Source organism: Metarhizium brunneum, chromosome 1 (genome assembly GCF_013426205.1).
Source record: "Metarhizium brunneum chromosome 1, complete sequence".
Lineage (NCBI taxonomy): Eukaryota > Fungi > Ascomycota > Sordariomycetes > Hypocreales > Clavicipitaceae > Metarhizium > Metarhizium brunneum.
In genome coordinates this window covers 882908-895941 of record NC_089422.1, presented here as the reverse complement: position 1 = coordinate 895941, position 13034 = coordinate 882908, and the positions used below count along the sequence as shown (strand labels likewise).

General features: G+C 51.3%; 6 protein-coding genes across 6 annotated transcripts; 3 read left to right on the top strand and 3 right to left on the bottom strand.

The window, feature by feature from the left end:
• Window positions 1-314: 314 nt before the first annotated feature.
• Window positions 315-1678, bottom strand: Dido1 (Death-inducer obliterator 1; the record flags this gene model as incomplete). Its single annotated transcript, XM_014687326.1, has 2 exons — window positions 315-829; window positions 886-1678. 2 exons carry the CDS (start codon window positions 1676-1678, stop codon window positions 315-317), a joined length of 1308 nt encoding a protein of 435 aa, XP_014542812.1.
• Window positions 1679-2090: 412 nt separating this feature from the next.
• Window positions 2091-3093, top strand: SCO1 (the record flags this gene model as incomplete). Its single annotated transcript, XM_066129537.1, has 3 exons — window positions 2091-2291; window positions 2375-2584; window positions 2677-3093. The coding sequence occupies 3 exons, from the start codon at window positions 2091-2093 to the stop codon at window positions 3091-3093; spliced, it is 828 nt and encodes a 275-aa protein (XP_065986074.1).
• A 458-nt stretch (window positions 3094-3551) lies between these two features.
• Window positions 3552-5076, top strand: G6M90_00g002690 (uncharacterized protein; the record flags this gene model as incomplete). The annotated part of the gene is made up of 3 exons (XM_014687328.2): window positions 3552-3790; window positions 3874-4170; window positions 4233-5076. 3 exons carry the CDS (start codon window positions 3552-3554, stop codon window positions 5074-5076), a joined length of 1380 nt encoding a protein of 459 aa, XP_014542814.2.
• Window positions 5077-5874: 798 nt separating this feature from the next.
• ecdD_0 (Major facilitator-type transporter ecdD) lies at window positions 5875-7639 on the bottom strand (the record flags this gene model as incomplete). Its single annotated transcript, XM_014687329.1, has 3 exons — window positions 5875-6202; window positions 6265-6647; window positions 6710-7639. The coding sequence occupies 3 exons, from the start codon at window positions 7637-7639 to the stop codon at window positions 5875-5877; spliced, it is 1641 nt and encodes a 546-aa protein (XP_014542815.1).
• An 834-nt stretch (window positions 7640-8473) lies between these two features.
• G6M90_00g002670 (uncharacterized protein) lies at window positions 8474-11177 on the bottom strand (the record flags this gene model as incomplete). The annotated part of the gene is made up of 6 exons (XM_066129536.1): window positions 8474-8691; window positions 8748-9877; window positions 9927-10555; window positions 10625-10832; window positions 10895-11025; window positions 11085-11177. 6 exons carry the CDS (start codon window positions 11175-11177, stop codon window positions 8474-8476), a joined length of 2409 nt encoding a protein of 802 aa, XP_065985684.1.
• Window positions 11178-11670: 493 nt separating this feature from the next.
• On the top strand, window positions 11671-12991 carry xdhA_0 (D-xylulose reductase A; the record flags this gene model as incomplete). The annotated part of the gene is made up of 2 exons (XM_014687331.1): window positions 11671-11865; window positions 11930-12991. The coding sequence occupies 2 exons, from the start codon at window positions 11671-11673 to the stop codon at window positions 12989-12991; spliced, it is 1257 nt and encodes a 418-aa protein (XP_014542817.1).
• Between the last annotated feature and the right edge of the window lie 43 nt (window positions 12992-13034).

Here is a 13034-nt window from a genome sequence, read left to right as displayed (position 1 = left end):
ACTAAACCTGACAGCCCGACAAACGCGTGAGTTCAACTCGTTACCTGGAGTCGCTGGTCTGTTGATTTGTCCGCGTAAACAAGGGTTGAGGGAATGCTTTGCTGATGTATCAGCGGTACAAGTAATTTTTGTTTAGTGTTGTGGGCTGTTGGGATACGGGTGCAGCTCGCATATGCTGGTTAATACTACGCAGTAAGGCGTTTGAAATCCCGTCAAATCTACATTTGGTATCATTTTATCCCGTAAATATCGTCCACATCCCGTAACGCCTTCCTTCCCCCCGATCCAAGCTGATGAAGCACAAGAGGCTCTCATCACTCCTCCAAAGACTCGACCCAATTACTCTCGGCCTGCCTCCTCTTCCATCGCTCCAACACAGCTTTGCGAACTATTTGCTCCTCCTCTCCCACTTCTGCAGCCTGGCCTGCCATCTCCCGAATATGGTGCTTCACGCCCAAGGGGAGCATCTTTTGCCAACCGCTGTGTGTCTTGCAGCGTTTTCGTTCACACATTCCTCTGACCATGTCGTCTTCGCCCAGTGGATCGTCGAGTTTCGAGTTTTTAAACACCTCCTCTCCCTCGGGGGACTTGATAAATGCGGAAAAAACGTCTCGCGCAGATACGGCGTCCAATCTGGAGTCGTAGCCGCAAATGTCGTCGCCGAACCGTCCATCAGTAATGGCCGCGCGTCTGCGCTCTTGGGCTAGCTCAATCAGAGTAAACATTTTGTGGCAGAGGAGCGTCTCTTCCGCTAGCTCAAACCGAGCCTTGGCTGCTTCATCAAGGACCTGTTGTTCTTCGTCGCTTAGTAACTTGGAAAGCGCGTCATCTATTGTGCATGTCAGCCGTGTGTGCGATAGACCATCTGCGGCCGAGTATACTCACCTCCTTCTGCCTCTATGCCGTTGGTCGAATCGTCCGAAAAGGGCGTCTTGACCAGTTTCAACGTGCCGTCCTCATCTCTACTCCCTATGTTGCTGCTGAGAAGTGCCATAAACTCATCCTGCGCCAGCTGGCCATTCAGGCCACTCTTGGCTCTGCCTTTGGGCAGTCTGCTAATCATTCTCTCCCACCATATTTGCGCATGCTCATTTGAACAAAACACGCTCGGTTGACTTTGCGCCAAACGCGCCGCTTTGCGACAAGCTCTCAGCGCACACGTTTTTTTGTAAATGGTAGCAAGATCCGCGGTTGTACAGTTTGGGCATATGAACTTCTCAATGAGGTTTTCGCCGATTTCTTTATTCATGTTGATGCACTCCCCGTGAAACCAGTCCTCGCACTTTTCGCAGCATATCATCCACCGATGGTCGTCGGGACCACGGCACAGGCAATACGGGCCGTTGTCGGATTCCTCCTCTCCTGAAGCATCGTCTACGCCTGGAGCTGCTGAACCCGTCTTCTTCTTCTTCTTTCTTTTTGAGTTGCCAGGCCCTGGTCTCTTTGGGACCTTCTTAACGCCAGTCGCTGTGCCTTTCTTCTTGGACGCAACAGCCATGGCTGCGGAGTCAGGTGCCTCTGTCGAAGGGAGAGGCGTTGGCGATGGTTTGAACGAGGCTGAGGCGAGATCTGAACCGGCTATCTGAGGAGAGCTGACTGCATGCTCAGACTTGACTGCCCGGTCGGCAGATTCGGATCGCAAACGGTCCTCATGCGAGGATCCGGGTCTCTGATCCATCGTATGTAGAGAGCGTGAGCTGGGCAGTCCAGCTGCGGCAAAGATGTCTATCCCGCTGATCGAATCCTGATTATGATGAAATATTCAGCAAGACTCTCATTATTAAAGTAGGATGCGATTCAAGCTGGATGGGGCTGCATTTTGAATTGACACTTTGAAATATTATTGATGAGTGAGCTTGATGCGCGCCTACATTCACTGTGAGAGTGAGAGCGACAATGAGCGCCCAAGAGCAGGGGTTCGCGTGGGGGCTCTACATGTACGGCATGCAGTCTCAAGTCTCGGCAAATTTTCGGTGGCAAGTTGCAACCCACATGGAGCTCGTCGCGGCATCCAGCACCAGGCTGCTTTTTTCAAGCATTTGCACGAGAGCTTCCACAAGGGTTGCTCCAACCTCAAGTCTTCACACATCATGGCGCAATCTCTAGCGTCGTCCAAATTCCTCCGGGGCTCATTCACAAAATGCCAGCGATGCTTCTCCAGCCGTGCATTCCAGCCGACGCCGTTGCGGCCGACTCTCCCTCGCGCACCGGTGCAAAGCAGACAACCGATTTTGCAGAAGCGAACCAAGTACAAGACTGTCGAGCAGGCAAAGAGTCGGCATAGCACTGGCGTACGTGATTACCCCCGGCCCAGATTGATGTATACACATTTCTGAAGGAGTTACAAGCTGACAAATCAACCTCTTGCACTCAGCCTTTCTCGTGGAAAGCCGGAATTCTATTCGTCGCAACTTGCGGTGCACTGGTTTGGTACTTTGAATTTGAGAAGGGGCGGATGCAAAGGAAGAGGATAGCCGATGCGTCCAAGGGTGTTGGCAGGCCAAAGGTCGGCGGGTCGTTTGAGCTGCTAGACCAAAATGGCAAGCCGTTCACCAGTGAAATGATGAAGGGCAAATACTCCTTGGTATGGTGCTATGATCCCACAGACGTGTTCTTGCGGCATCTCGCTGCGCTGGGCTTGGGTTGCGAACAATTGACTAAACAAGCTCGTGTTAGGTGTACTTTGGATTCACTCGTTGCCCCGATATTTGTCCCGAAGAACTCGACAAAATGGCGCGCATGCTTGATGTAGTCGAAGAAAGGGCCCCCGGTGCACTTCTACCAATCTTCATCACTTGCGATCCCGAGCGCGACGATCCGGCGGCCCTCAAGAGCTACCTTGCCGAGTTCCACGACAAGTTCATTGGCCTGACTGGCACATACGACCAGATCAAGGACCTTTGCAAGAAGTATCGAGTGTACTTTAGCACACCGCAAAATGTCAAGCCGGGCCAAGACTACCTGGTTGACCATAGTATTTACTTCTATCTGATGGATCCGGAAGGCGACTTCGTGGAGGCTCTGGGGCGACAGCATTCACCAGACCAAGGCGCCCAACTGATTTTGGACCATATGAAGGATTGGAGGAAATGAGGGACCCAGGCAAGGCGGAAAAGTTGAAGTGTATGATGGAGTGTATGATTGGGGTCTGTATTTGTCCATGTAAACTAGTGTACGGCAATTTGTGCATAGACTATGCCAACCGTGTTGGCGAGAACAACTCAATTCTACTGTAATGTATTGAACTGATTGCGCGAGTGCGTATTTTTCGTAGGCCACGAATGACAGCCATCCAATGTTTTTAACCACACCCACTGCAGTTACTTGGCATTGCCCTCTGGAAGCCATTGACTGGTTTGCCTGATGAGAGTCGACGGGCGGATACATGTCAACGTTTGAATGTATGACCCACGCCCTCCCCTCCGACAACGGGCTGCAATTCCGCAACACCAGACATTTCCAAACCTCCATCGCCAATCCCCCCGACTGTCATCACTCGACACCATAACAAAGCGGTGTGGTAGTCGAATCGCGCGACGCCATCGGCAGCCATGTCTCGCGTTGTCCTTTGCACGCGGCATCTAGGGCTGACGGCAACCACCAAACTATCCCAACCAGCTCCGTCGTTCATCCAACACACTGGAAGCAGGCCACCCCGGCACCTTCCAGTGAGAACATTTCGAAGCACATCCCATCTACCGGAGAAATCAAGCCATTCACCAAAGGCAAATGCCTCTTGGTCGTCGACGTCAGACACCAAATCCCTGTCAGATATTGCCTTTGCCTTTGAGTAAGCCTCCAGACTCCAGAGCATCATCCTCACTCAATCAGCGTCATCAAGAATCCCTTACATCCTCATGCTAACTGCACAAGTATCGATGGAGTACTATACCGTGGTGGCCAAGGCATCCCCGGCGCCCGCGAAATGCTCCGCAGCATCCGCTCCAAAAACATGCGCTACGTATTCCTCACCAACGGGGGCGGCGCCCATGAAGACGCCAAGGTAGCCTCCCTCAGCAAACGCCTCGGCCTCTCCATCGACGAGGACGTCATTCGGGACAGGGTAATCTTGTCGCACACGCCCATGCGCGGGTGGGCGGATGAAGTGAAGAAGCAGACCGTTCTCATAACCGGGTCCCACCCCGAGACCGCGAGGAAGATTGCAAACGAGTCTGTCAACCCTGCAACGGAAAATTGCTTGTCATGTTTCAACCGTCTGACCTTGTTATTAGGTACGGATTCGAGCGTGCCGTCACACCAGCGGATTTAATCCACGCAAATGGCGATTTGTACCCCTTTGACAACTTGAAAGACACGCTGCATTCGGAATTCCGCCCTCTGCCAGACGGCAAGTCTGCGTCCGCCATCAAAGACCCCTACAGCAAGAGTCTCGCTGGGAACGCTCTCAAAATCGACCAGATTCTGGTCTGGAACGACCCCCGAGACTGGTCGCTCGACATCCAGGTCATCCACGACCTGCTAGTCTCCCACAACGGCTACCTAGGGACCCTGTCTTCCAGGAACGGGAACCGCGGTCTCCCCAACAATGGGTGGCAACAGGATGGCCAGCCAGAACTCTGGATCTCAAATCTGGACCTTGTGTGGAAGACGGAATACCCTGTGAATCGATTTGGCACTGGGGCGTTTCTCGAAGCCCTCAAGGGCGTTTGGTCGGCGGTTACGAATGGCGCTGAGCTGCATTATAATGCGCTGGGAAAGCCGTCACAGTTTACGTATGACTACGCTCATACACGGCTACTTCAGTACTATTCTACCATGAAGGGAGGTAGAGAAGCGGGTGGGAGGAAGGATGCCACGCCGTTGAGGAGGGTGTACATGATTGGGGATAATCCAGAGAGTGACATTCGCGGCGCGAATGAGTATTGTCCGGAGGACGGGACGGAGTGGGTGTCCATCTTGGTGAGGACGGGGGTGTGGACGGAGACGGAGACGGAGCGGGAGCCGCGGTACAAGCCTGGTGCTATTGTGGACGATGTCGTGGATGGGATTGTTTGGGCTTTGAGGAATGAGGGCGTCGATGTTGACAGGAAGACGTTGCTTGCCGGGGGGGGATAGAGTGAGTGGGTGTAATTGGTGAATCATTCAGAGCCGACACAATAAGGGAGTATACTTTTGTATCTGCAAGCTAGACAAATTTGGGTAGATATAGAACGATAATCTGGCTTCGAAAGATTATTATCGTCATCACTGTTTTTGGGGAGGGGGGAAACTGGATTGTTGAGAGAGGAGAGGTGAAGGCGGGGAAGCGGTGAGGACTGTGTATCAGATAAATGCAAGTTGAGGTGTACATATAAGCGTCTGAATTACATCTTTCCACGATGATTCTGCCGGTAAGATCAAAACTAACCTCATTAGCGTCTCTTGGGGTTGTATTTCTCAAGACGGCGGAGCAGTTAGCTTGACCAGGTTTGATGTGCTGTGAGCAGTGTCAACTTCACTTCTAGTCCTGAGTTCCACTCGACCTTTGTTGGATTGACTTGAACAGCCGGCATGGCACCTTGAAGCTCCGCCTTTCGTGGTCCGAGTATTGAGATTAATATTATTTCATTGGGCGAAGGGAACTCCTTCACTGGACCATTTTTATTTTAGAAGACTAAATCCAATCTGACAGCGTCGCATGAACCAGCCGTCTCCCAACTTTACAGCTCTGGAGACGGCACTGAGTAAACTAAATTTCTTCAGGTAATTCCTTGTAAGCTATCGAGATTCCTGGTTTGTTCCACGAGTCCCCAAATAAAATAAATAAATAGAAACGCCTATTTTCTTGCAGGCAAATGTATCAAGCCAGTAAAATACCAATGCCCTAGGTGGCTTATATACCAATGGCCCCCAAATTTGACTCAGGGCTTTCGGCTACACCTTGGTTTTCTCCTGGTTTGAATGGGTGCCAAAATCTGTGTTCTGGACAACATCCTCATCCGCGTCAATAAAGGCCTTGTCGCCAAATGCAATGGCAATCTCCTCCAATGTGTGACCAGCCGTCTCAACATAGTAGCTCCAGGCGAGGAAGGCGGAGAAGAGACAAAACCCCGCAATGATCAAATAAAAGTAGCCATGTATCCCTGCAAAAGCGTCGGGAGAAACCATGCCTATAATGAAGTTGAAGATCCAGTTGCTGGTCGTCGCGAGGGCCATGCCTTTGCTGCGCCCCCGGAGTGGGAAAATCTCTGCTGGCAACAGCCTAAGAAAAGAGAGAAATCAGTCACGAATTCCGCAACAACAGATATTGAGCGGCCATCTCACCATGGCATGGGACCCCATGTGAATCCGTAAACAATATTGTACAGCATGACAAAGGCGTACTGGCCGTCGGCTTTGATCTTGACCGGCAAGTTTGCCTGCGTAAAGCCGCACACCACACCGAGCAAGGCTGCCATGGCAAGACCACCCAGGATCAAGAGAGGTCGTCGACCCCATTTATCAGCTAGGTACCAAGTCGTGACGGTTGCCGCCGTGTAAGGTATAGCATTGGCGGCAGTGTAGAGCAGGGATTTCCTGTCGTCAAACCCAGCCGCGGAAAGGGTGCTTGGAAGATAGAACGATATGATATTGATGCCATTTAGCTGCGCAAACATTTGAACAGTGATGCCGACGATTGTACGCTTGCGATAACGAGTAAACATTTCCTGAGAAACCCATGTTAAGATGTCATGTTTTCTAGGATAGCGTAGTTTCAGTTGGAGCTCACCTTCCAGCTTGAGGTCCCTAGTGTCCTCTCATATCGAACTGCTTCCTGGATCTCGAGAAACACGCTCTTGACATGCGGGGCGTCAACGTCGCCTTTGCTGTGCAAGTCTGCCACCGTCTGCAGACTCTCCTTCATGAAACCTTGTTTCGCTAGCCAACGAGGGGTCTCGGGGAGGAAAAATGACATGGAAAGAAGAATAAAGGAAAGAACAATCTGAATAATAAACGGTCCTTGCCACGAAATTGGTCCAGGAAGGAGAAAGTGGAAGCCATAGTCTACCCAGCACGAGAGCATATATCCGGCAATGAGAAAGGTGTATTCAATTCCAACCATAAGGCCACGACGATGTGGTGCCGCAATTTCCGTCTGAATGATGGGAACTGTCATGGACAGGAATCCAACCCCAAGACCCTGGATCGTGCGTCCCGCAACAAATGCGTTGAATCCAGGGGCAAATATCTGAATAAAGGCGCTGAAGAAGTAGATGAACGCTCCCAGGCGGACGCATTTCTTCCTACCAACCATATCCCCCAATGGCCCAGCTATGAGTGCCCCAAGAGCAGCAGAGAGCTGCAAGCACGAGACTGAGATGCCAGTAATGGAAGGATTCACCTTGCTAGTTGTGCCGTCGGCTCCCCCGTAATCCCTGTAGAATCTGGCCACAAAGACCGGATTGACGAGAAGCCCGGACATGATGCCCGAGTTGTAGCCGAATAAGGCATCACCAAGACTGCCAAATGCACATGTTGCAAAGAGTAACGGCTTGCCCTTGATAGGGTATCGAGCTGAGATTTTGGAGGGCCTCAGCTTCCTCTCCAGCCAGCTCTGGGTCGGGTCATTGCAAGTCTCGTCTAGTTGAAGGCCGGCATGGTACTGTATGGGCGTTGCCGCAGAGTTTTGTTGCTCTTTGTGGGTGCTGAACGCATCCATTGCGAGAATTCGGGTGCGTGAGCGATGCTAGGTTCTTTTTGAGGGATGATGTTGTAGCCGAGGGGACCCATTTCGGTTGACATGAGGATGCTGCGACATAGATATAAGAAAAAATTCCCTCAAGATTCGAACTCAATGTAACCCAGAAAACAGGCCCCTGGGGTCGTCTGGGGTAATCCGGGGTAGCCCATCATTGCTGGCATGAAGCCTCCCGCCGGTTGTTGAGTATGCCATTGTTAAGACTGACTCGGGGCCTTCTCCTGATTTCCAGCCGCTTGTGGCCAGGGATATTTAGGCTACTGCACGCTTGACGTAAATGATTGACTCGTGCAAGCTAGTTCCAAGTGGATATGCGTGTTGACGTCTGGGCTATAACATCATTGTGGCATGGTCATGTTCGAAAGTTCTGGCGGGACTTCCTTCAATGCCGCGCTCGAATCATCCGCCGGAACCGAAACGTCCATTGGCGCCCCACATATTTTTTACCGCCAGCGCCTCCGGTATCCCGGCTTGCGGATAGTAGATACCCTGGTTAATGCCTTCGGCTCGTCGAATATCGTCGAATATTGTCTAATCAGGGTGAAGAAAGCTGTCTTGTGTCAACATTGGTATAATTGGCATATTTTGGTCCCATCAGCATAGTGCCTGACCTCTTATTTTGATCTGTGTTGCCTCGTTGTGAGGTGTCGGCAAGAAACCAGGTTCGGTTGTTAATCGCTTTGAAGTATTTGTCTAAAACCGAGCAAAGGCGTCAGCCAGATGCAATAAGAGTCAAGTTATTGCCAGAGCCAGAATTTCAATGACCCCTCAGGACAACATGCAATTTCCTAAAGTCTAATATGGCTGACTATGACCACTATCCCAGTTAAAATCCCAAAGCCAGAAAAGGCCATTTATCCCATTTTCAATTTCCGGGGCGCCTGGGCCTACGGCCTGATCGATTTCACACCTATCTGACTGGCCGAACGCAGAATTCCACACCTGCCGCTCATCAAACGGCGCGCTTGCCAGATTGGCAGCTTGAAATGACTGCTCGTGGGCTACAGGAAATACTTGAAGAAATAAAATGTCAGCACTGTGTATACCAAACTTGAAGGCCTGTACCAACCTTGCTGCACGGATGTAAGACTCTCATTCAGCTGTTGTGCCACGGCCAAATTTGGCCATACTTGTGCGGCAGAGTCGTTTTGAGTGATTATGTTCGGTCCTCCCAAAGGGGAGGACTGGTGACGCGCCCAAGAAACCGGGGAAGCACGATTTATGGGAACCCGAGACTGCCGGGCCTCTTCATTGCCGACCCTTCGAGGACCAGGAGCAGGCCTGCCCAGCATGGCCTCTTCCTCTCTCTTCAGCAGCAATGATATGAGGTTTTGGAGTACAAACCCACTCTGTTTCGACAGAGCTGATTGCTTACCCAGCAGTTGCTGTAAGCGAAGTACTCGGGTGATTGTCCGCTTCAATTTCTGGGCTCTATCAGATAGAGGGTCAGACAAAGCAAGGAGTATAAGCACGATGGCAGCGTGGAACAAATTTATAGCCATAAAGGCAACGAGATGGCTCTCTTTGGCAAGCTGGGCGAGCTCAGGCAGCTCAGCAAGTCGTCCCGTTCTTACAGCTGCACTCAGCCAATACTCCGAGTTGTTGTTCGAGTTGCTGGCGGCATCCGGGGTTGTCAAGTTTCTCAGGCTTTCAGTTAATGGAGAGCCGTGGAGTTCAGGAACAGGAGACCCAGCTTGAGATGCGAGGGCATATGCGTTTGAGGGCATAATCGACAGGTGATCGACCTGCTTGGCTAGAAATGGCCGATAAAGTACTATAAGTACATTGTCAAAAGTTAACTGCAAGGACAAAGATTGTAAAGTGTGAGCTCGCGTTTTCCAGCTACTATTTCTAGGACAGTAGTCCTGATCTAGATTCAGGCTTAGGTGCGGAGGTAGATTGCTTTTCCAGGTATTTAGCTTTGTAGTTACATCGCTTACTAGTGAAGCGTACTCGGATTCGTAGCGTTGTTTGGAATTGTGCGTGGAGATGGAGCCGAAAATTACTTTCAACGCTGGGGATACAATGCGGTAGAGACTACTCAATTCAGTCTGGTATCGCGAATATACAAGGTCTGACGATTGCTGGCTCCCGGATTTCTGAGAAAAGTATGGCGATTCGGGATATTCTAGCGGCATTTCGAGGTTAAAGTCTTCATCATTTATGCTTAATGGTCGCCCATATGAGATGGAGGCAAATCTGGGCAAGTCAGAGGGTTACATGCAGCAGCAAAGGGTTGGCAGCATACCTGTCCCACGTGTAGATTGTCCACCACACTCTTTTTCGCTCCTCAATTTCGTCAGGGCTTTTATGCGGCAGATGACGATGTATACCCAGAGCATGAGATATCTTAATCGTTGCTCCCAGTAGCGCAAAGGAAAGGTTTGGTCGACCGTGGTAGACATGGTGAGAGCCCAACAAGATGCACGTCTGCACAGCTGTAATTGACGTCTCATCCATCAGGCAGATCAACCTGGATTCAACAATGCCCAGTAGATCCTCACTCCAACGACGCCAATCCTCATCAGCCTCGTGCGCTGCTCGGTTCGACCGATACCACGCAGCCATGCACAAGACCATGGATAACAAAGTAAGAAAAGAAGCATCGGATTGGTACGCATATCCATCTTCCACGGAGGCAAGTCGCTTCCGAAACTTTGGTTCGTATATAACCAAAGAAAACCAGTGAACCGCATCAAAGTAGTCTTCCATGAGTTGTTGGATGAGCCGACGGTCCGGAAATCGGCTTCCCAAGATGGTTGAAATGGGAATACGTGTATCACCAACACCTGAGCGAGGACTTTGGGCGCGGTAACCACCATCAGGAATGGCAAAGGTCGAACAACTTTCAATGCCTTGACTCCCAAGTCGGCTTATCTGCAGGCGCTGGAGTGAGCATTATACTCACAATGCAGATGCATGTAGAGCTGACAACCACAGACGTACCTTTCTCGCAATGCCCATAGCCGAGTCTGCTTCGCCGTGGCGCGAGTGGACATCATCTGACAACTGTGACGGCACTTCGCACCGGACTTGGTGCGTTTCGTCGTGAAACGCATCATGTTCTGAGGCATTGGGGGGTGCGTTGTTGGGCGATGTCGATGGCGAGGTTGTCGCGTTGGAGCTGCCTCTAGCATCTCCTAGATGAGGTCGTCTATCACAGAGACATGTGGTTAAGTTCAATTCAAAGAGAGATGAATGGATAAGTGATCATACATTCGCCGTGTGAGTCTTCGCCGCGGCTTGCGAATGATAGGCTTCTGAATGCGTGCCGACTCCTCAAGCTGGGCCGATTCGCATTCCACATCAGCGCGCAAGCACAGCGAGCACGGGCGGAACGAATCGCACTGTTGCCATCAAGTCAGCTTTCGTCACAGGTCCGAAGGGGAACTCAATGATGACTTACACGGGACTTGTTGCGGCGGCACCGGCGACAAGCATTGCTCACCCTCGTGGGAAGCCGCCGGGTCGTGATCGGAACCGAAGAGGACGTGGACATTGTCTCCCCACTCGACCAAGGGTCGGCAACTTGGCCTCGACACGACTGCGAAACGACCTAGGTAGTTTGTTTGGAGACTCAAAAGTGTCAGAGCCGCAAAGTCGTCACCGTGCAGCTATGCGCAACGTTGAAGCCGAATGGTCACATGATGCATTAGCTTTGATGAACGAGGGTAAGTTTCTTGGACGATCAATGACGGGACGAAGCAGGCACGACGAACCCTGCCGCCACCTTCCCACTTCACATCCGCCGGATGGAGATTCTACGAGTCCAAAGCTCAAACGAGCCGACGGTTGATCTACTTAACACGATCTAATCCCTCGTCTTGGATTGAACCGGACGATTTTAAAATGCTGTTGCACAGGTCGTTGGCAGTGGAAAATTAAATTGCAAGTCTTTGTATTTGTATTAAACAAGAGTTGACTTGTTGCGCCTGGCCGTCAATCTTACTCGGCGCATATCGAGACTCTTGTCATCGTTGAATCCCGCCAACATGACATTGATCCAACCAAGATCAATTCCAAACCACAGTCAGCCAAAAAATGAAATCGACCTCATCCAAGCTCCTGCCCAGCCCACAGCCGGAATTTCCCAATGGCACACACCCGACACAGACAATTCGGGTGTAGATCTCACGGCAACCACTACAGAGTCGTCACAAGACTCTTTAGAATCTGCCGGTAAAAGTGTTGGCATTCCCAGCCCAAGATATAGAAAACGCGTGGGACAAAGCTGATACCAAACTCACACAGAATCTCTCCTTCATTCTTAAAAGCCCGCATCATGTCGAGTTCGCGCAACGGCCTGTACCCAAGATTTCAACGCCACACGAGGTCCTCATAGCTGTCAACTACACAGGTATCTGCGGATCCGACATACACTACTGGGAGCATGGTAGAATCGGCCACTTTAAAGTCAAAGACCCTATGGTATTAGGTCACGAATCTGCCGGCACAGTTATTCGCGTCGGAAGCGCCGTAAAGTCGCTTGCGGCCGGCGACAAGGTCGCGATTGAGCCAGGCTATCCTTGCCGACGCTGTGATGAGTGCCTGGCCGGCCGGTATAATCTCTGCCCAGACATTATTTTTGCGGCAACGCCTCCCAACGACGGCACCCTTGCGGGCTTTTGGGTTGCCCCCTGTGACTTCTGCTACAAGCTTCCCGACCACGTCTCGCTCCCGGAGGGCGCCATAATCGAGCCTCTCGCGGTCGCTGTGCACATCGTCAAACAAGCCCACATTTCGCCTGGCGCCAGTGTTGTAGTCATGGGCGCCGGTCCAGTCGGCCTTCTTTGCGCGGCTGTTGCAAGATGTTTCGGTGCTTTCAAGGTGGTCAGCGTTGATATCATCCAGGCGAAGCTGAATTTTGCCAAGACCATGGGGTCTACGCACACATACCTGTCTCAAAGGATATCAGCAGAGGAAAATGCAAAGTCATTGATAGATCAGTGCAGTCTTGGGAACGGTGCGGATGTGGTCATTGATGCGAGCGGCGCGGAGGCTTCAATACAGGCTAGTTTACATGTTGTGAAGGTGGGCGGGACTTTTATTCAGGGAGGCATGGGCAAGTCGGATATTACGTTTCCTATTATGGAGATGTGCCAGAAGGAGGTCACGGCGCGAGGAAGCTTCCGGTACGGACCTGGAGACTTTAAGCTTGCCGTTGAGTTGGTGTCGAATGGGAGTGTGGACGTACAGAGGCTCATCACGGGCGTGGTGCCCTTTAAGCAAGCGGAGGAGGCTTTTCATAAGGCAAAGTCGGGCGAGACTGTCAAAATGTTGATTGCGGGCCCTAATGAAGCAGAACATATCTAGACACAAAATGGGAAGGTTTTTACTGTGCGAGCAGCCGTAGATG